This window comes from Atractosteus spatula, chromosome 3 (assembly GCF_055471065.1).
Source record: "Atractosteus spatula isolate fAtrSpa1 chromosome 3, fAtrSpa1.hap1, whole genome shotgun sequence".
NCBI lineage: Eukaryota > Metazoa > Chordata > Actinopteri > Semionotiformes > Lepisosteidae > Atractosteus > Atractosteus spatula.
The window spans coordinates 70,054,619-70,081,973 of record NC_142708.1 but is presented as its reverse complement, the minus strand read 5'-3'; the positions used below and the strand labels follow the sequence as shown (position 1 = coordinate 70,081,973).

The following is a 27,355-nucleotide window of genomic DNA, read 5'->3' as shown; positions in this document are numbered from 1 at the left end:
CCTCCTCACTGAGAGCTGGTATGTGGGGAGCATACTGGCGCACTTTGGCTGCCGTCACATCATCCAGGTGGGGCTGCACACTGGTGGTGGTGGAGGGGAGTCCCCAATACCTGTAAATCACTATGAGTGGAGTGTCCAGAAAAGGGCTATATAAGTGTAAGCAGTTAGTCTTAGTCTTAGTCCTATTCTTATTCTTGAAAAATCAACCACTCCAGCCAGGGCTCAGTGACTTGTCTCTCTTGAAGGGAGCTGGGGTCTACCTCCTCGCTCTGCCCTGCAGAGGCTCTGGTGTCCCTCTGCTCTCCACTCTCCCAGACACATTGTAAAGGCAGCTGGCTTCCAGAACTGGACCCCCTAGAGTCAGGCGGCCGTGCAGGTGACCTAATGCAGTGTTTTGTATTTTTTCTTGCCTACCACGTAACTCAGTTGTCGTGATCCGTGTAGAATGTTTCAGTGCTATCACCTGACGGATCTGTTTTTTAAAATCCCCTACCCACCAATTAGCAGGTGTTTCTATGCAGGACCTGGCTGTGAAAAATCCCCAGAAGCCTGGGCTGGTTCCACACACAGCGCTTGCACAGAGGGAGTCCAGTTCCCGGCACAGAGCAGCGAGATTTTGAGGCTTGGGGCATTCCAGTTCAGGAGACTCCAGCTGTCAGAGCTGCTGCGCTTTTCTGTTTCATTACTGGTGCAGTTTAAAGTTGGTGGTGGAGGGAAGGTTTGGGTTTCTCAGCTCCTGTTCATTCTTTAGATTCCCAGCTGCTATCAGACAGGCTGCCAGTAGTAGGCTGATGTAGTTCAGGTGGGGAGCTGCGTCAACATGCGTAGGCTGCAGGAACAGGTAAATATGTTTATTCCATACTGAAAAGAGAAGAAAGAAAACACAACATTTTGTCCGTGGAGCCTTCTTCAGGTGTGAGGGAAGTAGTACGCATCATCACTAGCCCAGAAGCAAATGCCACAAAAACTATTTTGGGGATTTCACAGTGCAGTGCCTAAGAAAGTGTCCAAACTGGTCAGGTTCTGTTATCCCAGCAGAGCTGTGGTCCATTAGCTCCTCTACCTCACTTTGGTTTTAGGACTTGAGCACACGATCACATGATCTGGCCAGTGGACAGTTCTGGTGTTGCCTTGCCCAGCCTGCCCCAGGTCGAATTCTTGAACGATCCAGGGACTGAACCGAGCTGTCTCTCGGGTGACCCCTCCTGAAATCACCCCAACTCAAACAAACCCCAGGTTTGACCTGTTTTTTGTGGAATTTGCTTCAAGGACTTTGACGTCAGGATTCCTGTCATACCTCATTTTAAAAAGACATGAGTCCATTTTTATACCCTGCATTTTCCTGGTTTTAAATCCAGCCCATAGCTGGTGTATTGCTGTCAATGGCTCCGGCATCAAAATACATATGTTCCTTTCTTCTATGTGCTTTCATATTGCTGTGGGGAAGAATTCTGTGTGCTAACATCACAGCTATGAGGGTGCAGATTCCTTCCTGGCTCCATTGCCTTCAAAACCAAAAGGTCCTCAGTGACATCCTCCTACCCAACGTTCAGACTTGAACTTCTCCATCAGTGGTGATTTTGGATGCTTCCATTCCACATAAGATGTTAGATCTCTGATTCATAGAAATTAGACCTCAGTGTCATCACACCACTCTCTCTCTGTGCTAAAAATTCAGCCCAGGCTAGGCTCAACAGGTTGCTCAACTGGTAAAGGCTCTTACTTGAAATCTGAGACGTGTGATTGCAGGTTTGAGCTTGGGTCACTAGCCGACTGTGACCAAGATTCGCCCGACAGCAGAGCACAGTTGGCTGACTTCCACCAAATGTAGGGTGGGATTAGTTGTCCAGGGCTCTTTTGGCTGCTGGTGACACAGTGACCCCAGGTAGCCTTGTGGGTACTTGTAGGCTGGCCTTGGGGGATGATAATGATAAACAGAGTATCCATTACTTTAAAATGATATCAAAACACTTATTAATGCATTGAAACCTTTGTAGAAAGGAATTGTAGAAATAAATCCAATCATTAAGTAAAAAGTAAGTGCACTAAATACCAAGAGAGGTGAGATCAGGAAGGCTGAGCCGATGGGAATGTCTTATAAAAAAAACTTCTATATATCAATTCGCCTAGATTTCGGGAGGCAAAATCACAAATTATGTCCATACGATAGTTGTTGACCCACTGCGAGACTGATGCACATGCTGGCCACTCCACTGAGACGCTCTGACTTCAAGGAGTGTTTTAATCACCTTGAGAAGGAGCTCTGAAAAACTCCTCTCTGCTCCTGCCGCCATCACATACCCCCACTTAATGAACTACAGGAGAAACCGCAAGGGAGAAAAATCAATGTGTTTTAATGCTGATTGCGCATAATTGCTGAACAGTCTTTGCACCACATGTTTGCTTTCACAATTTTAGGATGATTCACAGCAGCAACCCAAAGAGGCGCTGTAGTGAATTTCTCGCTCACATTTGAACGTTTGGGTAAAAAATGTTGTGTTGCACATGGCCAGCAGCCATGTCACCCTGCAGCTCCCAGCTGGCAGCCCTACTGAAGCTCAGCAGGTGTGAGCCTGGCCAGTACCTGGATGGGAGACTCCTGGGAAAGCTGAGGTTGCTGCTGGAAGAGGTGTTAGTGGGGCCAGCAGGGGGTGCTCACCCTGTGGTCTGTGTGGGGCCTAATGCCCCAGTATAGTGAGGGGGACACTAGGCTGTAAAAAAAGTGCCATCCTTTGGATGAGACATAAAACTGAGATCTTGACTCTCTGTGGTCATTAAAAATCCCAGGGCATTTCTCGAAAAGAGTAGGGGTGTAACCCCGGCGTCCTGGCCAAATTTCCCATTGGCCCTCACCAATCATGGCCTCCTAATAATCCCCCTCTCTGAACTGGCTTCATCACTCTGCTCTCCTCCCCACTGAGAGCAGATGTGTGGTGAGCGTTCTGGCGCACTATGGCTGCCGCCGCATCATCCAGGTGGGGCTGCACACTGGTGGTGGTGGAGGGGATCCCCATTACCTGTAAAGCGCTTTGAGTGGAGTGACCAGGAAAGCGCTGTATAAGTGTAAGTAATTATCGAGGGGGCCCCCTGGCGGCCTCAGGCCCTCGGAGCCCTAGGCGCAGTCTGTTACGGACGAGCTGTTATGAACCCTGTGCAGGTCTCTAGGAGAGTCCGATTCGTTAATGGGTCCGAGGAGGGCGAGGCGGCAGGGAGGTGGGTACTGTAGCTCCAGGCTAGAGGTCGAATCCGGGCTGAGAGATCAGCGAGGCAAACAGATCCGAAAGGGTAGTCGAGAGGCCCAACGCCAAATGGTTCTTCGTGTCGGTGGTCAGAGGTCTGAGGGCGAGGCAAGCTCAGGAGGCGGATAGATTCCTAAATCCCAGCGAGGACTGGGAGTGAACGGTGACCTCTCTCCTCTCCCCAATAGTGAGGGAAGAGGAGATTGAATAATGAGGATTAATTGATGCCTAGTTTGCCTATGTCCGGGGCCAGCCCTGCCAGTAAGCCTGCAGAAGCCACCTGGACAGACCGAGACAGAAGGCCAAGGAGGAATGTCGGCTTTCATGCAGCACAGTACTCATATCTGTTCTTACCTGTCTTGGCTAAATGTAAGTGTATCAAAATGAAAAGAATTTATGGTTTGTTTTCCTATTATTGTGAAACGTGCAGTTAAAACACAGAGTTTTTCAAAGGCTGAATCAAGTCCTGCTCCTTTTCTGCTTTTGACGCTCTCCTCTCTGCAGGAGTCTGAATACACCAATGGGCGAACAGAGCAATCCTCTACAGATGGATGTGGGGACGGAGGAAATATCTGAGAGAAACCCTAACCAGAATGACAGGGGCAATACAGGAGTGATAGATGTTCTTCAATGCTGCTGTCAGCTTCTACATCTTCTGTTCCGAGGTACCTGAACTGCAATATACTCTTGAAACTAATCCTGAACACGACCCATTGTACAGCGAAACTGCAATGCAGCCTTGTTGCCACCAGGTGGAAGTGCTGCAAAATAGGACAAAAAAATGACAAAACTTTTCCTGGCTCACTGGGTGACGATGCATTGGTTTTTAGAACATCAGCTCTCCCAGGCAGAACCAGTGAATCAGTTCTCTCCCAGTCAGAACCAGTGAATTAGAGTCCACTCCAGCTCATTGAATGGCAATACCTCAGCAGGCAATTCTCTGATCTTCTTACTTCCCTCATTCAGGCTGTGACCTCTCTCCTCTCTTTATCATTCCACCAGCAATGGTCATCATCACTCTCTGTGTGCTACCCATCGCTGAGATCGCCATAGGTAAGTACACTCTGCCAGGAACTCAAGAAACCGCGCTAACAAAAGAGTCCATTGGACTCCTCATTTACTGTGTATCTGGTTGCTAACAGCTTAATGATAAAAGCTGTTTTCCAGCTGTTTTCTAGGAAATCGGTTGGGTACTGTAGCTTGTTCTAGACCTCTGCTGTTCTTTGTATGAAGAGCCCTCAATTTACAGTGCACTTCCTATTAGTTTCACACTCACTGCGGATTGTGGTGTAGTCTTCCGGGATGCCCTTGACAATAAAGTTGCAGGGTTTGGGATTCTTGTTTCAAGAGCCCGTGCGGTCTGCTCTGTTCAAGGACTTGCATGCATGCAGACTTCCGCAGTCTTCTTCAAGGAAATGGAGTGGGTTGGCCAGTCTCTTCCCTCCTGTTTTCTTGTCTCTCTCGCTTCCTCACTGTAGCCTCACTCTGGGATAGTCTCTCTGACTCTCTGCATCAGTGCGTCCGTGGCTCCCTGACCGCCTCTACCTCTCTCACTGTGTCGCCGCCTGTGTTTTTCTGTCCACAGGCGCCTTGTATCTGAAGGACTGTCCTTTCAAACCCTTTGTTCCCGTTTACCTGCTGGTGACGGGAGTGTTCAGCCTGTTGCTGGGCCCTCTCCTCGTCGCCGCCCGGCTGACTGGGGAAAGAGTGCACAGGCTGGGCGTGGCGGCGGTGAAACTGCTGTGCACTTTCCTGTTCTGCTGGAGCAGCGCAGGTACGGTGGCTGTGCAGGGCTGGCAAGGGGAACTGAGGGTTTACTGAGAACCTCTGGGTTAGCTCATACAATCGCTGCATCGTTCTTGCAAAATACCATGCCTTCTTACGCTGGCAGATCAGTTAATGGGACTAATAAGGGGCTTTAGCATGAAATCAAGATTACAGACGCACAGTGAAAACAGTGTTGACGTTAATGATGCACTCTTGGAAGAGCCTTTTCAAAACCCAGTTTGAACTGTTTGAATTAGAGTCGGACCTAATGGTCTCTGAACCACAATTACAGTGTAGGGTGCAAGCAGTTGTAATTGCCCAGCACTGCTCAAGAGCAATAATATGAACAAGAGCATGTGAGTGAGTTGTGGGCAAACTGGCTCCCTCTCTGAGTCACTGGCATGACTGGTTATTGACAGGTATCACAATGCCCTGAGAGGAAGGACAGGATCACAGCTAGTATCCCCGCTGGCAGGGCTCATACAGGAGGGGGGGCTGATCAATGCAGTGGGTTGCTGTAGGGTGTCTACAGTCATGGGCATCTACACACCCTGCTGTGCTGGAAGAAGCACGTTCTGGACAGGTGTGGCTTTAACATGTCACTCACACTGATTCACAGTGGTCTATGAAGGAATGTTCTGCTGGAGGCTCTGGGTCAAACACAGCCAGTTGATAAGTCTCCTGCTGTATATGTTAACTTCCTTCAGTTTTCTGGAGTCACTTCCTCCCATTTGTGTCACTCCCAGGGATAAAGTCCATCATGACCTTGGAGCCAAGTTACCAGGAGAGCAGTCTGGAATATTGCAACAAGACCCTCTTCGAATTCACCAGTGGGATCACTGCTGTGACATTCGCAGTGGGGTTGCTGTGGTTTGTTTGGACCTGTGGGCCGGCATCATTATTATGTTTAGGGTCGTTTTTTACAGCGTTCATCGAGTGAAAACCCCTTTCCTCTGTGTCCTTCACGCACACAGCTCTTCCACCTCTTCCCAATGGCCCAGTGTGCACAGTGACAGCTTGCTGAAGCTCCACTGTCTTTATAATCCATTTGAAAATTCATATTCAAGTATGATAATAGTGCAGTATGATTAGCAAGGTAAACTTTCCTAAGCCATGGTGTTGTGCCTTTAGTACAAGTCTTCTTAACAATGTTAGTATTCTTACTTTTCTATGTCCAGCCTGTATCAAAATCAAATCACTCTACCAAAGCATCAATCAGTAACCTCTCTCCAATATGATTATATGTTGAACAATCAGAAATTGTGTCTCTGTCAGCTAGGTGAGCTCTGGTGCTTCCTAGTGTAATACTGTGTTATCATCCTAGTCTTTACAGCTTAGTTTGCTTTTTCAATAAAAACAGCATGAAATCTTTTGTTTAGTTTTATTAAATTAAATTTCAGTTTCAGCACGCTTGTCGTTTATTTACCTGTACATAAACAACCACTTCTGTAATATCTAATGTAACATGAGCCTGATGGCTTTGCAGATGGTGTTTATCACTAGTAGAAGTGGCAGGGACAGCGGGAGCTGTAGCAGCACTAACACCAGTCTAATTCACACCAGTGTAGCAGCACAAGAGCCATTAGAGACACAGATACCAGGTCAGGTCAGGTAGCACAAGGGCAGTTGTGAAACTACAAGTAGCAGCACTGCAACAGCTTTATCAACCCTTCTAGAGTCTGTCCAGATCCAACTGTGTGATAAGAAGTGTTACACCACTCTGCACAAACATAATGCCACATCCTGCAGTACAGAAAGCTGTGCACACACACCCTGGAGTCCACACACACACACACTGCAAACAACTCATATGTTCACTTCATCACACACACCCTGGAGTCCACACACACACACTGCAAACAACTCATATGTTCACTTCAACACAGCCTCACACTGATAGATGCACACACTGACACACAATGTGCAGGCACGCAGCCTCACAAATTAAGGACACACATTCCGATGTGTGGATACACAAAGCCATGCTTTGCCATTGTCAAATACACACACATTCTCTTGTCACAGACACTCATCTGACCACTAGCGCTCACAGTCCAGAATGCAGCCGGACTCTAGACTCAAGAGGAGCTCCCTACTCTTCCTGACCTCTCCTGCTGCCCTCCTGTTCTCTGTTCCGTCAAAAGTAAACTGCCCACTGGGCAGGGGGAGAGGATTGTAAAGAAGCTGCTGTTGACTCATGAAAAGAAACGTGATTTGCCGTGTGAGAACCTCCTCACTGCGGTCCCAGGAATTGTGGTCTTCGGGAGGACTGTCGGACTTTGTCTTCACAAACACAGTGACTCGCACGCGCACCCACACTAAAAAGGGCTGGACTCGCTCCCACAGCTGTCTGAAACAGCTGATGAAAACACAGGCGGTGGACGGAAAGGGCAGAGAAACCAGAGTCAGCAGAGAGCAGCAGTCTTCTGGGCCAGACCTGAGGCAGCACGGGTCTGCTGGGCTGCCAGGAGCACAGAAACACAGAAAGCCCCAGGAGGAGAGAGACCTCCACACTCTGGGAAAGTTAGACGAAGGAAAGCAGCTGCCCACACACGTCGCTGAGATTCTTTGCCCAGAATAACTGAAGATTACGGTGAGTTGGACGCGGCTCCCCTGTAGTTTGCAAGGCTTCAAGTGTACACAGGGGGCAGCCCTGTTGCTCTCACGCACAGGCAGGGAGGGAAGAACAGGGCTGGACAGGCAGTTACAAGCTCTTCTCTCGACTGTCTCCGCCTTCTCTCAAACGCGCACTTTTGTGCTGAGTCAAAGGCCGTGCGCTGACTCGGCCAGGGCTGCGCTTCAGCCTCGAACACTGGGGAAGAGTTTCTCCGACTGCAGCCGCGGACGTCAAAACCCACTAGCGGTTTAATTTCACTTTCTCTCTTCGCGTCCGCCTGGCGTCACCCTCTGTGGAAGCAAGCGGCAGGTAAGAAACTTGCTAACTCTTCGCCAAAAGAAAAAAAACAGACACAGACGAGCTTGTATATCGGGGGGTAATTCTGTGTGATAACACCCCCCCCCCCAGAAAAAAAAACCCGAGTTCGTTTGTATAATCCTGCATTTTGTTGTCAATACTGGCGTTGTTATTTTATTTATAATACTGCAGTTTGAATAGTTTGCGGTCAGAAACGCGTTTAAATTCGGGGCCCTCGGTCTCAGCGGCTGAGCCGAGTTCCTAGTCGGTGTTGGGCTGTCCGGGCGGGTCTGAAAGGAATAACAAGCAGAAGCTCAAGCAATAATGACGACTAAGTGCAGACCACTTTGGTTTTTACCTACCAAAGCGACGGCGCTATTCGGTAATGGATTCAAAGTCCAGGCGCTCTGTTTTTGCACAGACGCCGACTCCTCGAGTCAGCCCTTTGCGAAACGAAAACAAACGAAAGACGGATTTCCAATTGAACGGTTGCACGTACATAACCCCGCGTTCGCACGCCAGTAAGTTAAATAAACCCAACATTGCTGCAAACACGCCAGAACGTGTCTTTTGGCCGTTTTGAAAATCGAGTCTGTTTTACCTTCTTCGCGATCATCAATCCTGTACAAACGGAAGCGGTTCGGAGGTCCTCCCAGACCTCACAGTTTTCATGCCGCTAGCAGTCAACTATGATGAAGCCGATAAGGACGAAGATTTCAAGCCCGACAAGCGGAGGAAGAGTCATCGTATCAGATATAATACAGAGTCGGTTGAGTGTTGAAGAGGTGTATATGTGGCCCTTGTTGGTTTTTTGGTGTCTTAAAGATGAAGGAATCCCACCAAGCCCTTTTTTTCTCAAAGGACCTCGCTCGAGTCTGCTCGAGGAGCAGGGGGGCTTTGCTGCAGACTCCGGCCACTCTCTGTGTAAAGACGCTGAATGCTATGAACCGCGCAGTCCCGCCTCGGTCCTTGCCCTGCGGCTGATCTGAAGTCCTCCCACAGTGGAGGTTCCCTGCCCTGCCGGCTGCACCGCGGCAGAGCTCCTGACTCCCAGGACCGCTTCACTGAGCCCTCTACTCCATCTCTACTCCGGGGTTGGAGTTGCGAAGTCCCTCCAGAAAAGGCACAAGTGAAGAAGACAGCCGTGTCTGAGGATCTGAGGAAGGAAACCAGCTAGAGACTTCAAATGAAATTCATTACGAGGAGTTAGGAAGCCTGTCTTTCCCGGTTCCGGGACTGGGGTGAAACTAAGCCAGCAGGGGTCCCCAGGTCCAGGATGGGGGGGGGGATAACCTGATCACTGCTTGTGATCGCACTGCTGGAAGTGAGTTAGGGGTGACCGGACAGACCTGCTGGGCGGCTTTGGGACCAGAGCTGGCCACCCCTGCGTTTGCAGAGCCCTGTGTCAGTCAGGTCTGCGCTACACACATTGGCTCCATTGTCAATCCCTGATAAGGCCGATGCTGAATGCAAATAACCCCGGGCTCGGCTGCCGGCGGATCGGCTCCGTTTCAAACACGCCAGCTTATTTCGCGGCCTGGGCGTCCCTGCTTCCTGATCACAGCCAGCCTGAGGTGCTCGTGGGTAACTCACTCAAGGGCCGACCTACCCTGCGGCGTCGCGGGCGAGGTCATCCCGGGTTATTAGCAGACGTCTTCGAGTGTGACGCCGGCAGCGGCTGTCAGTCTGGCCCGGCCCGGTTCCTGGTTTACTCGCTGTGCCGCTGGCTGCCGCTGGGGATGACCTCTGGAGCCTGGAGCAGGGTCGATTTGGCGTTGGATGGAGCTGGGGAAGACGAAGGTCGATCGCTGTTGGAAAGATATTGCCGCCCACTTCCTTGGGTGCCTCCTGCTTCCCAGTTACTAACCAGGGATGCTGCCGAGAGCCAGGGCTGTGTATGAAAGCTCCAGCCTGGCCCATTCCAAGCCCAGAATCCTGCTCCGTCTTTAGAACTGACTCTGCTCTGACTTGCATCTTTCAAATCCAGGCGGCTGTCGACCGGGCTCAGAGTGACGCAAAAAGTCTGGACCGTGCATGGGGTCTGCTTTCCTGTCGGAGCACCGCACAGTTTGTGTGTTCGTTTCTACCGATGCCACTGTGTGGGGGTTGAACTCAAACCCCCGTGAAGAAAAAGCATTGTGTGAACTAAAATGTTGGTCAGCAATTTTAACAGAAATAGATTGTGCGGTTTGGAACATTTTCCTCCCCTGGGTGCATAGTATTGCCTCTAAAACAATCGTGCTTTCGACTTTATTCCAGCTATATGATATGGCAGCTCTGGTCAACCTTAAGATTAGCATGTGTTTACTGTGGGATGAAAGTCTGGAGTAAATTGATCGCTCTGTTCTCATTTTGTACCTCTGCTGTGTTGACACGTCCCCCTGCAGACGTTTGCTGTTTATTTCAGTGGGGTAAAGTGTTATTCCCGTTCTAACTCGACACCCTTGGCGTGTCACATGAGGAAGATCACGACTGTGCATGTGAGGGAGGAGTTCTCTTCCCGCACGCCGAGCTGCAGGGCGGTGTGTTTCACAGGCGCCGGCCTTAATGATATTAGGACGGGTGTCAAAGTTAACTCTTCAAATTAAGCTCCCAAATACCCGCCCTCCCCCCACACTTGTCTTGCAGCATAACAGCGGGTGGAAATCGTGAAACCTGAAATAGCCGTTGTTCTGCAATTTGAAGAATGTCTTGTGACACTCCGACAGAAAGAAGAAAAAAAAACACTTTCAAGCCGCCTGACTGTCGAAAGTGGTGGGGAAGAGCTCTGAGAGGTGGTTTTGAACTTCCTGCACTGGGTGCGTGTCAAAAAAAAAAAAGTCTGTTCAAACACGAGCACCGGCCCCAGAGCAGGGGCCTGAGCCTGTGAAAGGACTCTGTGCGCCGTTTCTCAATTCCAGGCGGCTTGCTTGTTTTTGGACGGCCGATGTGAGATGTGGTCGAAGCGCTTGCTCTGTAAATGAGCAGAACTGGGCAGTACTGGAAACCTGCAAGTCTCATTTCTTGCTTGCACCTCTGCAAAACCTCTGGGCAGCCAGAGTCTTGACCATTTAAAAAAAAAAACCCTTGGAAACCTAAAAGCTCCGCAGTGAGAATAGGCTCAAATTCTTCGAAGTTCAGAAGTGTTTTTCGTTGCCTGTACAGAAATTGCTTTGAAATGGAAACTTGAAGAGTATGTTCTGCCTCTACCTTAGCATCTGCCCTGGTTTCATGTCGGTGTACCTTGTGATGCTACTTCTAAATGGTCAGGACTGTTCTCTTTTGGTCGGTAATCAGTCTGGGGGCACGTGCTCTGTGCAGTATCCCGGAGAGGTGGTGCACTCCTGAGGTGAAAGAGACGCAAAATACAATTCCAAAATTGCACGGGTGGGGAAAAAAGCCCCCGATTTCCTTTGTAACTGAATTGAAGGACTGCATTAGTGGCTCCCCTCTTTGTCTCCGGGCTGCTGTTGACTCTGCTGTTGTCGCCTTCCGCAGGGCTCTGACCACCAGTCAAGATGGAGGAACGGGGGAATCTGCTCCAACAAGTCCCCAGACCGCCTCGGGTCAGCACCCCAGTCCTAGGTACGCTTCTGTCCTCAGCCATCTGTTGCTGTGGTTTTCAGGTGATCAACTCTTTGCACTGTATCACTGGATCTGAAATCGCCTGCACTGCCCTGTACAGTAAGTCAGCCATGTGGGAGCCTGATGTATGTGTCAGGGGCGCTGAACTGCTGGGGCAACTGCTTAAAGGGGAACTGAATGTAAAATGGACACAGTAACTTGTAAGACCTCCAATTTATTTCACTAAATAGACTAAATTTTCCAGGTGTGTTCAGCGCCATGTTCTATGATTCAGAACAAGGCAACAAAACCTTTGGTGATGTGATACAGGCTTATTACAGTGCAAACAAGCAGGTTTGTGAGCCACTCTCTTTTAATGCAATGGAAAGATGGCTTTTGACTTGAAGACAATTTTCTCACCAAATACTGCTTACTCAGGTTGGAACATTTCTGCGGTGAAACGTCTCACATCCCATTATATCAGTCATTACAGTGACTAGTGAGCAGGAAGGGCCACATCACATCACAGTTTGTGGGAACTCCAATGCAAGTTTGTGACAACATGGTGACTTGCAGTACTTTCACAAAGTTAACGATTTTGTGCTTAACTTGAAATTTGTTTAAAAAATTCTATAATGTCAATTAATTTATTTTATTACTGAGATTTAATAAAAGGTCTGAGAAATTGGAACTGCAGCTCCCCTTGAATCCATGTTTGTACAGTATAGAAGCATAAGAGCTTCTTCGTTAATAGTGCATTAACAGGGTGGAGTAGGAAGGAAACATTCAGCCGGTTTTCATTGGCTGATGGGTTTCAGGGCAACATACTGTACATCAATAATGTGCTTCCCCTCCGTACTCTCTTCCTTGGAAGAAATTTGTGTGCAATTCAAAAGCAAAGAACTTGCCAAACTAATGCACTGATCTGTTTAGTAAATTCCGCTCATATGCTAGAAATGCAAATAAACTGTGGAAACTCACTACCTGAAGCAATATGCCTTTTTAATCTCACTCTTCAAAAGACATTGAAAACATATCTCTTCGGGCTAGTGTTTCCTAACTTTTCATACTGGTGGTGTTTTCTCTGTTCTTCAGTGATCTCCAAGATTATCATGATTGCATTGCCCGTTGCACAGATCGTCATAGGTAAGAGAGCACGGTGTATGGGCTGGTATATGATATGCTTCCTCTTACACTGTCTCAGTGCTTCACACTGCCTCCCTGCCTCCCTTCACCTCTGATTCTCTGACCTGAGTCTCTGGATCTCTGTCCTCCCTGCCTCCCTTCACCTCTGATTCTCTGACCTGAGTCTCTGTCCTCCCTGCCTCCCTTCACCTCTGATTCTCTGACCTGAGTCTCTGTCCTCCATGCCTCCCTTCACCTCTGATTCTCTGACCTCAGAGTCTCTGGATCTCTGTCCTCCCAGCCTCACTGCCTCCCTGCCTCCCTTCACCTCTGATTCTCTGACCTCAGAGTCTCTGGATCTCTGTCCTCCCTGCCTCACTGCCTCCCTGCCTCCCTTCACTTCTGATTCTCTGACCTCAGAGTCTCTGGATCTCTGTCCTCCCAGCCTCACTGCCTCCCTGCCTCCCTTCACCTCTGATTCTCTGACCTCAGAGTCTCTGGATCTCTGTCCTCCCTGCCTCACTGTCTCTCTGGCCCTCAGTCTAATGGCCTCCCTGGGGGTCCTGCTGTCTCTGTGCATCTCCCTCACTCCTCGTCTCCTTTCCTGGCTGTGTCTCAGGCACCCTGTACCTGCACGACTGCCCCAGACAGCGCTACATCCCCATCTACCTGCTGGTGGCGGGGGTCTTCTCCGTGGTCCTCAGTCTGCTGTCCTGCCTGCCCTGCGCCAAGGAGGATGAGGAGGGGGGGGGCAGCAGCATGCTGAGCAGCCTGTGCACCACCTGGAACTCCCTGACATCTCTCTTCCTGTTCTGCTGGTTCATCGCAGGTGGGGCGGCGTGCCAGGGTGTGGAGGGGAGGGAGGGAGAGAGGGAGGGGTCTTCCTCATTCTGAGGTTTGATCACCATGGCTATCAATCTCAGTCCGGGTATAACAGTATCCGCCTAGATTTTCACAGCAATCGTATCGTGATCTGTGTAGAAGAAGCTAACATGCCCGGTAAGATAAGGAAGTGACTCGTTGCCTTGCTCCTTGGAACGTCATTGAGATACTAACGAGAGGACCTAGCAACGATAGAAATAACCACCAAAACGAGTCCTTCAAGAAGTATGGTGAACTGTGCAAACAGCTCCTTCAGAGGCGTATTTGTGTAGTAGTTATGGGAACCTGGGACGGTCTAGCCCTGGTGCCAGCAGCCGGGCTGCGAGATCAAGCAGGGACCTGACTGTGCGAGCTGCTCGAGTGGGAGTGGTGCCTGAGATGTTTATCCTTCTGGCCCGCAGGCAACGTCTGGATCTATTCCATCTACCAGCCCAATTACACGAGAGGAGGGTCCGACTTCTGCGACAAGACGCTGTACCTCTTCGCCTTCTGGACCACCACGCTGGTCTACATCTTCCTGGGGCTGTTCATGGTGGGGGGGTGCATTGTCATGATGATAGTCTGCATTTGCAGAGCAGTGGAGGCTTAGGGGGGTGATGACGTTGACATGTAAATCCCCCCCTCCCCCCCCTTTCCCTAAAAGGAGAATCCCTGCACTTTTCACCCAGCTCTCTTTCACACTTACTGCGCTTGAAAACCACAGTGGACTTTTCTGGCTCCTTTTTTTCCCCGTGATGTTTTAATCCCCAATTCCTAACTGCGCCAAGTTTCAACTTCATGCACAGCACCTAAACATGTTTGGGGGGGGGAGGGGGGTGTGTGTATTTTTTTATTCATTATTTGAAGAGGTGGGAGCACTGTTTGGGGGTCATCTTGCTTTGTGCATCACGGTGCCTAGCCTCCAGATATTTAAGTCGAAGCGTTCTTGGTTTCGCCCTCGGTGTCTCGGCCTGCTTTCAGGGTGATCGAGACTCTCCCTGTCTGTCGCTCGTAGCCGCAGGAGAGACCCCAGCTGTAACTGTGTCTGTCTGCTCCAGGCAGGGGGAAGGGGCTTCTCCTTTGGGACAGACCGCCTCCAGATGGCCCCACTGGGCACTGTGTTTGAGCTGGAGTCGAACAGCAAGGGGTACAGGACTTCATCACTTGCTAGTGGGGTTGCAGTTGAATCTGGCGTCACAGAAAGACAGGTTTTCTGCAGAGGTCACAGCAGGAAAGACTCACCAGGCCGTACACCCGGGACACTTCTCAGAGCAGCCAGGCTGAATCCAGGAGGGGCTCTGTGTCACATTTTTGTTTTCCTTGCTGTAATTAATTCACGTCTTCTAAATGCCTTGTTTCTCAAATAAAACCGACACGTGTTTCACACCAGCACCCCCGAAATTTCAGGGTTCACAATGAATTTCGCCCTTCCTGTTGCTGGCTGTTCCCCCCGCCTGGTTAAGCTGAGCCACCCTGCAGGAGGTGAGCCGGCAGACAGGCCCTCGCAGGCATTAATCTGTTCTGTTTCAGGGGAAGTCACAACATGTTGTGAAGTGTCACGTGTGTGTGCGCACGCACTCGTTCGCACACACAGACCACTTCCTCCTCTCCCACACAGAGGCACAGTGGCTCGTCACCTTTGACCTTTAAGAAAGGGCACTTTGGGGTCTGTGGTGTCCAGCAAGGGGTGGCCCAATTCCAAGGGTTCAGTTTTAAAATATATTACTTGAGTTTGCACTGATTCCAGAAACACAAGGGTGGAGCCTTGGGATGACTGGTACTGACATGATGTGCCCTGAAGAGGGTGCTGTTGCTGTACAATTATTATGTCAACAGAAATGGGCTGAGAGGGGGACAATACTGGCTGTTCTTCTGAAAATGCTCCTTGCAATAGAAGTACTGAGGAAGAATCAAACAAGTATTGTGTAGCTCTTCAAAACCCATCAGGAATGCAGTACTACTACCCCTGCCCCTACTAGCCTCACTGTCTGCAGTGCTATTGCACCACTCCCTATGCACCTGTAAAATGATGGTTTTCAGAATCGGTCCTGGAGGCTCACAGCCTGTTGCTGCTGACCTGGGAAAAGCTGAATAGGCTCAATTAAAGGAACCGCGAAATTGGCTAATTCTGCCCTGTAAAGACCTGATGTGAAGAACACCAGATTTTCATATTATTTTCTCACCTTGTATTATTGATCAAGTTCTCCTGTAGGAAATCATTGTGGGACATTATTATTGGAAAATAATATATAATAATATTATAAGAGGTCACTGTGTGATGCTGAGAATGTGCTGCGAATCTTTCGACTTCTGAAATATTTTGTAATTGTAATAAAATGTCTGGAAGGCTGAACGGTGGCATGTCTGTGTTTTGTGATTGTTTGTGGCTCTAGGTCACTTAAGTCTTCTGATATCTGTGTTCCTTCTGGATCTAAGAAGTTCAGTAAGGTAGCTGCGTCGGCTGTGGAGCCTTCTTCAGGTGTCGGGCTTCACAGCCGAAACGTTGTTTCTGCTCTTCTCTTTTCAGCATGGAATGAACCTTTACTTGTTCTTCTGGATTTGACTACATTTACTATTATCAATAGCGGGATCCTATTGGATTGCATGGAATGTTATCTAGTCATCAGTGGTTCTTCCTTCTAGTTGTTTGTCTCCTGTTATGCTACCAGGAGCTCATTCATAAATCATGGCTACTTTATATGTGGCGGTGTCCTACAAACTCAAGAGTGTTTAACAGTCCCTGGGATGTGCTAACTTGTTGCCTCTTGTTCAGGTCATTTGCTATCTGCCTGACTGTACTGATGACACATTTATTTATTGTACATTATTTATACACTAAATCAGATAACTAATACTGCTGCTAAAATTGACAATATTGAGGTTGTGCTCACAGGCATTCAACATCAGATTTGCAATGATTATGACCTCAGTATAGTTCTCTACAGTGCTGAAATCAGCCCTTTGATAGAAGTTTGAGAACTTGGTTTTATCACTTAAATCGCATGTGAGGAATGCAACAAGGGTATCTTTCTTCTGCCTGCCTAACATTGGTCAATTAAGACCTTGAAGTATTATTACAAACCTTTCATTAATCAATATTAAATTACTGTAACACCTTTACTGTTGGAGAGTAATGGTGTGAAGGTTTTCACATACTGTACCAATTAGAACTTGGAACATTAAATTGCAAGAGGTCTTTGATGACTGTTAGGGATCAAACATAATAATCTACAGTCTCGCACACAGATTCTAAATAAACAATATATCATTTATTGATACAACCAAAACATGCAGAACAAAACAGACAATGTAATAGTATATAGTAGTGATGCTCTAAGCCACTTTAGCACTAGCTGTCCATGTCTGTGCACTGTGATGCAGGTCTGGTGACTCCAGTAAATTTAGTGGGATATTCTGATCTGGGGACTAGTTCATGGGTTAAACATGGACCCTGACAGAGCCAAACACTCAAGTAGCCTTCTAAATGTCCAAAGCAGGGTTGCAGCATAGGAAACACCTGCTTCCCAACCTTTACCCAACCACCTGTTTTCCTCTTTGTAGTACGTCTGTAGGCATAAACTTGTTGCAAAACCTTGAATCACCGCAGATCACAGTTTGTTCACAAGTGAACAAGTTACTCTCAGTTTATTTAGCAAATGCAAAGTCTAAGAGCCAAGTGAGAGCTCTGGACCCTGCAGAGCTGAGTGTGTGGAGTCCTCCAGTGACTCTGTGGAGTGGGCAGTCCTCTAGGATGTGCTGTAGAGTTTGTTTCATTCCACAGGGACACAGAGGAACACAGACAATGGGCTGCACTGGTCCTCCCCCTACAGAGGCTGGCGAGACACGGACCTTGCCCAGTCCTAGAGAGGCTTAGAAAGGACCACTCCTTTCTTGTAAAAATGTGGTTATATTTAAGAATCTAAAAGCTTTGAGTATCAAGCATTCATGAAAGATGATAAAAAAGCATGCTGTGGCTTTTTTCTAAATTTGTAAACTTATCAATAGCGGAGATGAAACCTAAAGCCCTTCAAATGAAGACCTTTCCAGCTTTAACGTATTTGTAAATGTCTTTGAAAGTTGTTTTCACAGTTCTCTATATTACAGTTATTGTTACTGATCAAATTGAAAAGAAATACCTAAGAAACAAAAGTTTTTTCAGTAGCTGTGAAAGTCTCCTAAACTTACTTGAAATTTCTAGAACATTATAATATGGGAAAATACATTAAATGTCTTTTCAACATCAAATTAATCTGTCTTTTGATTACTTAATGTGTTAATTACTGTTATGTTAATTAGAAATGGTAAAATATTAACATGTTCAATAATTATTCTTTCATCGATCTGTACTGTTCTCCAAGGTTATTTACAAGTAATTATCAGGATACAATGATTTACAACAGCACTGCAACAGTATTGAAGTCACATAGTTCAGCAAGAGCAGTATACTGTACAATGCAGATGAAGTACAAAATTAAAAGAGAAAGATCATGATACAGAATATGCATAGAAGGCTCCACAGCCAAAACGTTGTGTTTTCTTTCTTCTCTCTACAGCATGGAATAAACCTATTACTTCTTCCTTTGGAGATAACCTATATGTATCATGTTAAACAGCAGCGCATTAAGGAGTACAAGTGCAATGAGAATATTGAGACTACATTTCCCAGAAACCTCTGAGGGGGGAATGAGCTGCTGCTCTCAGACACCTGACCAGTTGCTGGAAGACAACTGGGCAGGTGGCTGTTTAAAAATCAGGAAACGGAGGCTTTCTCTCTTACTCAGCAGAATGATGTTTGCTGTCAAGAAGACAGAAGATGGACTGCCCTGTGTGGTCCAGTCATCAGAGGGAGAAGAACTGACTGAATGCTGACATTTTGGGAAGATGCGTTTATGAGTTTGGAAGTTTTGAAGAGTCTCTGTGGAGACCAGGTATTAGAGCTGTCTGCTTTGAGCAGTTTAGCTGTCCAATATGCTAGTTAGAGACTAGTGGAAAAATGTAGTCATTACCTCAGATAGGAGTGCTTATTTTGTTTTGGTATTTGATTTGATTCCTTGTACTGTAAATGATTTGCACAGGAATTTTATACCCTTTTTTATGCCTTGTGTGTTTGGAGCGTACAGTGTATATATGCTGACCTGGAGCTGCCTATTCTAAAGCTCCTACTGCAACATGCCCAACCAGCTGTCACAAGAAGGTGATGAGAAATTTCAGCTTCAAGGAAACTTCAGATTTACACTGCTGTTTTCTACACGTTTGTACAAAGGTTACACTCAGTTACATTGGCTTTTCTATGAAAGTCATGAGTGAAGAAGAAACAGTTACATAATCTTATTCATAGTCCTTTAAAATTGTTTCCTTCTGGGATTGTTTGTACACTGCGAGGACTGGAATGAGGATCTCAACAACAAAGCTTTTGAATTTATCTAGTACATCCAAAAAGTAGGTTTTTTTATAACTGAGCTTGTACGGAGGCTTTTTATTACCACTAAATAGAACATGTGCTCTTATGATGTTTCCTAAAATACCCATGCGAAGCTGTAGTTTAGACTCGTAAGGCTCTACTAATCCATCTCTATTTAAAATTTGTGGAAACGGATTATCTTTGGATGTATCGCTTTTTTCCTTGGGGGTTTCAGTTATTAGAAGAACATCTTGCTTACTATTAACATCATAATAAACCATACTATCATGCACGTTAAACAGTCTGCACTCATTGTGTTCTCTGTAATTTATACATTTCAATGTAGATCTTACGGCAATCTTTTTTTCCTTGAAATACTTTTTTAATATGTCTATTTTTTCACTACGTCCCTTTTTATTTCTATTTCCTGATTTTTGCTCTTCCAGGTGCTGTGTTTTGGACTTTCTTTTTTTTGGACTGCTTTCTTTACACGCAGAAGGATCGACATCTGCATCAGCAGAGGCTTGATTTACACGATTGTCAGAGTGCTCATCATCCCTTGGGTCACTTTTCACCATAGTTCTAACTTCTCGTGAGGTTTCTGGTGACGCATTTTCAGTTGGGATGGGATTTGCTGTGCCACTGAACTGACTCTTTCTTAGTGATGTACCATCATTCTTATTTACACTTTTGTTTTGCATTTTTTCTGACCTTTGTGGGATTGTTTTAATGGCAGGTAGGCCCTTCCCAAAGGCAGGGCGACTATCATCTACTGTGACAGAGGATTGCTGTGTCTCTATGTCACAGATATCTTCCTTAGAAGTATCATTTTGTGACAGGGATGAAACGCCACTGTCTAATGAACCTCTCTGGCCTGTGAAAGTGAGTAAGTTGTTGCTGGCCTCTAAATCAATTGATTCTGGTGGATTTAGGCAGTTGTCTTTTGAATCATTATTTATGGGGTTATTGTCCCTGAGGGTGCTACACATAGTACTGTTGTCCTTTAGGCTGATATCACTCTGTTTAAACCCCATGAACTTGCTTCCAGTTGGGCTGTTCTCTTGCCTGCTCTCTGTTAATCTGTTAAAGGCTTGATTTACACGATTGTCAGAGTGCTCATCATCCCTTGGGTCACTTTTAACCATAGTTCTAACTTCTCGTGAGGTTTCTGGTGACGCATTTTCAGTTGGGATGGGATTTGCTGTGCCACTGAACTGACTCTTTCTTTGTGATGTACCATCATTCTTATTTACACTTTTGTTTTGCATTTTTTCTGACCTTTGTGGGATTGTTTTAATGGCAGGTAGGCCCTTCCCAAAGGTTTCAGATATTGGCACGTCTTCTGTGAAGGCAGGACGACTATCATCTACTGTGACAGAGGATTGCTGTGTCTCTATGTCACAGATATCTTCCTTAGAAGTATTATTTTGTGACAGGGATGAAACGCCACTGTCTAATGAACCTCTCTGGCCTGTGAAAGTGAGTAAGTTGTTGCTGGCCTCTAAATCAATTGATTCCGGTGGATTTAGGCAGTTGTCTTTTGAATCATAATTTATGGGGTTATTGTCCCTGAGGGTGCTACACATAGTACTGTTGTCCTTTAGGCTGATATCACTCTGTTTAAACCCCATGAACTTGCTTCCAGTTGGGCTGTTCTCTTGCCTGCTCTCTGTTAATCTGTTAAAGGCTTGATTTACACGATTGTCAGAGTGCTCATCATCCCTTGGGTCACTTTTAACCATAGTTCTAACTTCTCGTGAGGTTTCTGGTGACGCATTTTCAGTTGGGATGGGATTTGCTGTGCCACTGAACTGACTCTTTCTTTGTGATGTACCATCATTCTTATTTACACTTTTGTTTTGCATTTTTTCTGACCTTTGTGGGATTGTTTTAATGGCAGGTAGGCCCTTCCCAAAGGTTTCAGATATTGGCACGTCTTCTGTGAAGGCAGGACGACTATCATCTACTGTGACAGAGGATTGCTGTGTCTCTATGTCACAGATATCTTCCTTAGAAGTATTATTTTGTGACAGGGATGAAACGCCACTGTCTAATGAACCTCTCTGGCCTGTGAAAGTGAGTAAGTTGTTGCTGGCCTCTAAATCAATTGATTCCGGTGGATTTAGGCAGTTGTCTTTTGAATCATAATTTATGGGGTTATTGTCCCTGAGGGTGCTACACATAGTACTGTTGTCCTTTAGGCTGATATCACTCTGTTTAAACCCCATGAACTTGCTTCCAGTTGGGCTGTTCTCTTGCCTGCTCTCTGTTAATCTGTTAAAGGCTTGATTTACACGATTGTCAGAGTGCTCATCATCCCTTGGGTCACTTTTCACCATAGTTCTAACTTCTCGTGAGGTTTTTGGTGACGCATTTTCAGTTGGGATGGGATTTGCTGTGCCACTGAACTGACTCTTTCTTAGTGATGTACCATCATTCTTATTTACACTTTTGTTTTGCATTTTTTCTGACCTTTGTAGGATTGTTTTAATGGCAGGTAGGCCGTTCCCAAAGGTTTCAGATATTGGCACGTCTTCTGTGAAGGCAAGACGACTATCATCTACTGTGACAGAGGATTGCTGTGTCTCTATGTCACATATATCTTCCTTAGAAGTATTATTTTGTGACAGGGATGAAACGCCACTGTCTAATGAACCTCTCTGGCCTGTGTTGCTGGCGTCTGAATCAATTGATTCTGGGGGATTTAGGCAGTTGTCTTTTGAATCATTATTTATGGGGTTATTGTCCCTGAGGGTGCTACGCATATCACTCTGTGAGTGAGTCCCCATGGACTTGCCTCCAGTTGGGCTGTTCTCTGTTAAACTCTCCTCTATACTGTCCTCCATTGATTCACTTTCATTTGAAGAATTATTTGATGTGTCCACCTGAGGATTTGTTTTAGCTTTTGCCCTTCTTATAAATAAACAACCAATCACTTTTTTCAATGGAAAAGCCTTGCCACTACATTCAGAAGCCTCTTTTGTCAGGAAAGTATGTATGGTTTTATCTTTATAGATCGCGTGCACTGTGCTGGGAGGAAAGGCCCACTTTTTTTTTAAAACTTTATCTTTCACTTCATTTTCAATTCGTTTTACTTCTTCAACTCCCACTTCCTCCGTCAAATTCTTGATTATTTCCTCCAAATGCTCATCTGTGTATTTCTCTATATCCGACTGGCTTCCTTTGAAGAGAAGAACTGGAATTAAACTTTGGCCAACCTACTGAGCAATGGTAAATTTCATAACCAATTGGGTTTTACTGGAATATAAATTAGTGTTGTGGTTTTACAAATAAGACCTTACCAAAGTAATTCTAGGCCTTTATTAAAAGCATATAATGTACTTTGTTTAGCATTTGCCTAATTTCTGGCAGAAAGTTTTGAGACAGGACTTTAAATTAATCTGAAAATAGCCCTAAAGAGTTAATGCTTACATGCAAAGAAGACCTACTGTATGTGCTTCCAGACAGAAAGTGTTACTTCAGCATATCAAAAAAGATTTATTATGAGACTTGAGAGTTAAAATATCAAAATCAATCCAGATGTAGATTATCTAATAGGAGGGAAGAAGCAGGCAACCTAAAAATAAAATCACCTGCCACCAGCTGTTATTAACTACAATCTATACAAGCCCCAAGTCCCTAAGTTCTAACAGCACAGGTCAGGTTATATGTTATTGAAATGCAGACAGATCTGTTGGGTAAGATGACAATAATCAATGGGTAGCTGCTGGTTTAACAGTGAATGTAAAAAGACTACTAGCCTGTGGAGATGTTTAAAATTGAATTGTGTAAGTTGTATATAAATAGTATAAATTGTTTTTTGTAAGGGATATACATAAAGCAAATTGAATGAATAAATGTAATATCCTTGAATAATATGCACTAAAGGTTTAAAGTTCCTTGGCACACTTACCTGTGCTTGCTTGCGTCTGTCCAAATCTCATCTTCTTTTTCTCAGCTATCAGGGGAATAAGCATATTACACAATTGGAAGAACATAAATAACCCATAGTAGTATCTATGGCATTGCACTGACTTTAGTGAGTCCTCATTCTCTTGTTGTTTATTGCTACTTCTACTTTGCAGAGGTTAAAATGGGGTTCTAAGCCAGCAAGCACAAAAATCCACTTTCAGCAGTGGAGTCTTCCCTACCTGAAGGCTGTTTTTCCATAAAGTTTAAGATCTGATCAGAACGAAATGGCAAAGAAATTCACATTTGAATGCATAGTGATAATGAGGATGGTCTTCTCCCCTTTCAAGTCTGAGCTTCTAGGCTCTTTTTTCTATACTTCAGTCTTATCTGCAATGTGCGACTTTGTTGTCCACAGGGTGGCAAAGTGTATATCAATATATAATCTGAGATGTCAGAGGTAAACTGAAGTACTCGTCTTCCTCTGTTTATTATGTGCCTTTTAAGCCCTTAGCTGCAGTTTCTATCTGGAATAGGCACTTGAATTTTACAGATCAGACCATTTCCTTGGATAACATTTGAGACAGTACAAATTCAAATTTCTCAAATCACCCTCACCATCCAGCCATATAGATTTCCTTGACAGAATCTATATGACCCCTTGTAGACAGCATCATATAATATGTCACAGTCCCATATTTATGCTGTCTGTGGGACATATTTAGAAATCTGAGGTGCTCAGAAGTTTAAGGTCTGGAAACAATGAGACAATCAAGAAGAAACCTGTAAATAGGGAAATGTTTTTCTGGATGGTAACTATAAGCTGGGCTTCTAACAATTGCTAGCTTTTCTAACTGAGCCATAAAGAGCGATTTGTTTCATGTTGTGTCAGCATCTTGCTCCTGGCATTCCTGGATCCTGTTCTACCTTTATCTTTTATATGCAGAATTCACAAAGCTGGGGTGAGGGCTGTTGCATGCTAGCTTTCAGTATTGCTGCTGAAGTAGTCAACGGTGTATTGTATGAGGCTTCAGTGGCGTCTGTTGGGCTCTGTGTGGGTTAGGAATTGTTGCTCTTGTTATATTTGGAAAAATTCACAAATGTTTATCGAACTGAACAAACAGAATAATAAAAATATATAGATAAATGGAAGGAGGATGCAAAATGTTTGCTTCTGACTATGAACAGTAAACATTGTTTTTTTTGTTGTTGTTTTACTTTTTTTGGTGTAATCAGTTGGGTTTGTTTTAGATTTTAATTACCTGCTTCGGCCATGGCTTCATATTCATGTTTATGATTATCTTTCAGGTACTGAATTACAGTTTCGTGGACTTTGATTCCCTTTTTAATGATGATGGCAAAAGCATTCCTGTTTCTGTCCAACGGTTTTTCCCCTGCTTTTATTTCATCCATTTCAGCCTCTGTTAGTATATCCTCTTGGTAAAGATAGTCCAATAATTGCTTCAGAGAAGGTTTATTCATTTTGTCAACAAATGTCTTATAGGAGCTCTGCAGAAACTGTTTACCTAAAATCAATAAAATACAATATGAGTGCAATACTTACAATTTATGTACTTATTTATATGCAAAAATCATATATCAATTTAAGATTAATCTGGGGTGCCTCTTCCAGGTTCAGGGGGAAATTTGGGTGTCCCATTTCTCTGCTAAGCAAGAGTTATATAACACAATCATTATGTGACGCAGCTGTACAGTATACTGTAGAGTCTCGGCATCCGCAAATTTAATGTTTGCAAGTTCACTTCACAATTTGGTCTGACCGATGGTACGCTGGATGGAAGAAGAGCAAAATGGGATGAAACTGAGCCGAGGGTTATGTGCAACTTTCAAATCAGTTCCAAAATAGACTAGGATCATGAGATAAATCTAGCTAGAGAGTGAGCCTCTTCCTGTCCCCTGCCCAAATACCCACATCTCGACATGGTCTTGTATGCATATTGTAACAAAAGCTCCAGGTTCTGTCAGCAGCATGGGGAATGACAGGCTGGAGACAACTTTACCGGCTCAATTTTATATGATAACTATAAGTTTTTCTTTAAAATAACACTGATAAGCTAAAACAGCAGTAATTAACTTCAAGCCAAAATGACTTTAAATCACACATACAATATACTGTAGTATATTATATGTCAGTAAGGGGTGAACTTAGCTATAGGTGAATTTGATCATTTATGGTGGTTTTCTGCACTGAGCCCCTACACACGTTAAGACCTTACTGTATTTGCATGAAACTGATTTTCCTTAAAACAATATTGAAAAGTGTATCTTTCTCCAGGTCAACACTTGGGGCCAAGAGGCATAAAAACTGCTAGTTCACGTCAAAGTGAAACACAGGAAGAGAGAAGGAGTTAAAGAGGCAAACTAATATAACTGTGAGGAGCTTGCATTCATGCTATAATGAGTCATTAACACATCAGAGTCGCTACCACAGAGAATCACAAAATAGCATTTTTATCACAATTTTCAAATACTGTATATGTTCATGTTCATTTACTTCAAGAGCACAAAACATTTCCAATGGGAAACTTCTGTTACTCACCGTCTTCCATGGTGATAAAGTCACAATTTGTAACTTATTGTAAGACCTACAATAAAGAACAAAAAAGGCGTTCATTTTAAATAAGCAGCAGTTCTACATTAACAGGTTTATGGCTGTCAACTCCTCAAGACCCAGGAAATTCACTGGGAGGGACACAATTAAATTATAATAATTTGTAAATCATTTGTAAATAAATCGTCAACATTCAAAAACGAAAAAAAAATGTGCAAAAGTAAAAAAATATCTTAGAACGCAAAACTTAATGTAACAGCGGTTACAGTCTCTGTTCAAGATGGTTCTCAATCCTAACACATCCTTTCCTCTTTCGATTAGGCCCAGACGTGATTTACAAAAACGTCTGGCTTAATGTTAAAACCTCCCGTGGGTCCCACAATAAAATGTTCGACTTAAGGAGTGTTTAAGTTACTTGTGTAATGAGAACGTAGTGCGGCAAGTTCCTGAAGCGGACTGGAAGTGTGAGTGAGCGTACCGCGGTCTCCTCTAGAGCTCTGTTTTACTCCTCACTGTCAATTTGCTTTTCGTGCTCGTCTGGTACCTGCTGCTCGAACCGTAAAACCTCGGTTTAATGGACTTGGAATTTCCGGACAAAATCTGGGCAATTTTGTCTAGAAATACCGTACTTTTCCCGCAATAACGATGAAATGCACAAATAAAAAAAACAAAGGAAAAAATATCAGTGGTGTGCTGTAGGGGTAGGTCATTTGTTCACGATGAGTGATTTTTCGTATGCTTTAGCAAATTTTATACAGCATATTTACGACGGATTCAATAGATTTTTATTATAAAAAGGCACAAGAACATTCTTCATTGTGTTGACTGTAATTGTTGGAAAAAATGAGTTCGGTATATTATACATAATTTCTCAAAATTGTTTTGGGCTAGAAAAACGTCATTTGTGATTAAATGAGCATTCGGCAGTAACAGAAATATTCAGTTACAAAGGTAGTTACATGTGATGACATATTATACAGCTAAAACTATATTTACACTGTTAATTTATATTTGTATTTGTATTTGTTTTATAGGTATACTACTTCACTACAGATCATAAAAAAACAACCATAACAAATCTCCCTACTTCTCTTTGAAAAAATAGTTAAGTTACATTTTCATCCCCAAGGTAAACTATAGAATATAAACCTTTTACGAGTTTAGTTACTTCTGAAATGTAGTGCACTTCAATTCGTTATTTGCAGTCTTCTTCCAACGTGTAAGTAAGGAAAGCATTCTGTTTCCGTTCCAGCTAAATGACCAAGCTAAACGCCTAAACTAACTTTAAGTGAAAATAGAGGCGAGGCCCATTGTACTTTGTGATGTTATTTTATTTTGGCTCGTGAGTTATATTTCAATTTGTTTATATTTAGATCCGGCGTCACTTTAACACACGCACGTTTATTACTATTGTTTTAAAATGAAACCACAGTCGACAGATGACAGTTCTCCGATCACAAGGCAAAGGGGAACGTCCCAGCACAGTGCATACATGTCTTGAACAATCTCTGACACAGAACACAATTAAAACTGCATCTAGGTCCGAAATTTAAATTCAGTTTCGATCACAGAAAAGGATCGGGATTACTCCACTACATGTGTTCAGAGCGCATATATTACTTTCTTTTTTAACTAAACAAATAAAACATTATTAAAACACGAAACGGTTATTTACGGATCATGATAACTCAGTGAAACCAACAGATAGATACATTACAAAGATCGAGGGGAGAAAAGTTCAGGTGCCTTACCTTCACGAAATAAAATGGCGTTGTGATCATCTGTGAAGACGTGTGGTTATCGATTGCTAATACACAGCGCCACGTAGCGACACACGAGACTAAGCTACGTGTGATGAAGAATAAAAATAAGGTTTCATTAGAGATGAGGCCATTCCTCACATGGTACTTGTGATCCAACGATCTCATCCAGCTGTCTTGACCGCAGCTGTGATGTTGACTTCGACCATATGACTCGGTAGCTTGTGCCACACTCCCACCACCTTTTGAATTGAAAAGGTACCC

The 27,355-nt window shown here is 44.8% G+C and overlaps 1 protein-coding gene and 1 long non-coding RNA gene across 2 annotated transcripts; one reads left to right on the top strand and one right to left on the bottom strand.

Moving 5' to 3' along the window:
• Positions 1–820: 820 nt before the first annotated feature.
• On the top strand, positions 821–15,792 carry LOC148838544 (uncharacterized). The gene is made up of 12 exons (XM_088911208.1): positions 821–841; positions 3,158–3,213; positions 3,744–3,904; positions 4,242–4,292; positions 4,825–5,013; positions 5,753–5,942; positions 8,557–8,666; positions 9,571–9,720; positions 11,404–11,484; positions 12,559–12,609; positions 13,208–13,417; positions 13,872–15,792. The coding sequence occupies exons 1-12, from the start codon at positions 821–823 to the stop codon at positions 14,057–14,059; spliced, it is 1,458 nt and encodes a 485-aa protein (XP_088767334.1). The 3' UTR covers positions 14,060–15,792.
• Positions 15,793–16,698: 906 nt separating this feature from the next.
• Positions 16,699–27,116, bottom strand: LOC148838543 (uncharacterized). The gene is made up of 5 exons (XR_016090780.1): positions 27,083–27,116; positions 25,320–25,365; positions 24,022–24,285; positions 22,764–22,808; positions 16,699–22,031 (listed from the first exon to the last, which is right to left on the bottom strand). It is a non-coding gene; the product is annotated as an uncharacterized LOC148838543 (long non-coding RNA).
• Between the last annotated feature and the right edge of the window lie 239 nt (positions 27,117–27,355).

Coding starts and splice junctions, on each gene's coding strand:
- LOC148838544 (XM_088911208.1), top strand. CDS start 821: ATGCGTAGGCTGCAGGAACAG. Junction 4,293..4,824: donor CATCGCTGAGATCGCCATAG/GTAAGTACACTC, acceptor TTCTGTCCACAG/GCGCCTTGTATCTGAAGGAC. Junction 8,667..9,570: donor CAAGCGGAGGAAGAGTCATC/GTATCAGATATA, acceptor GGTTATTAGCAG/ACGTCTTCGAGTGTGACGCC.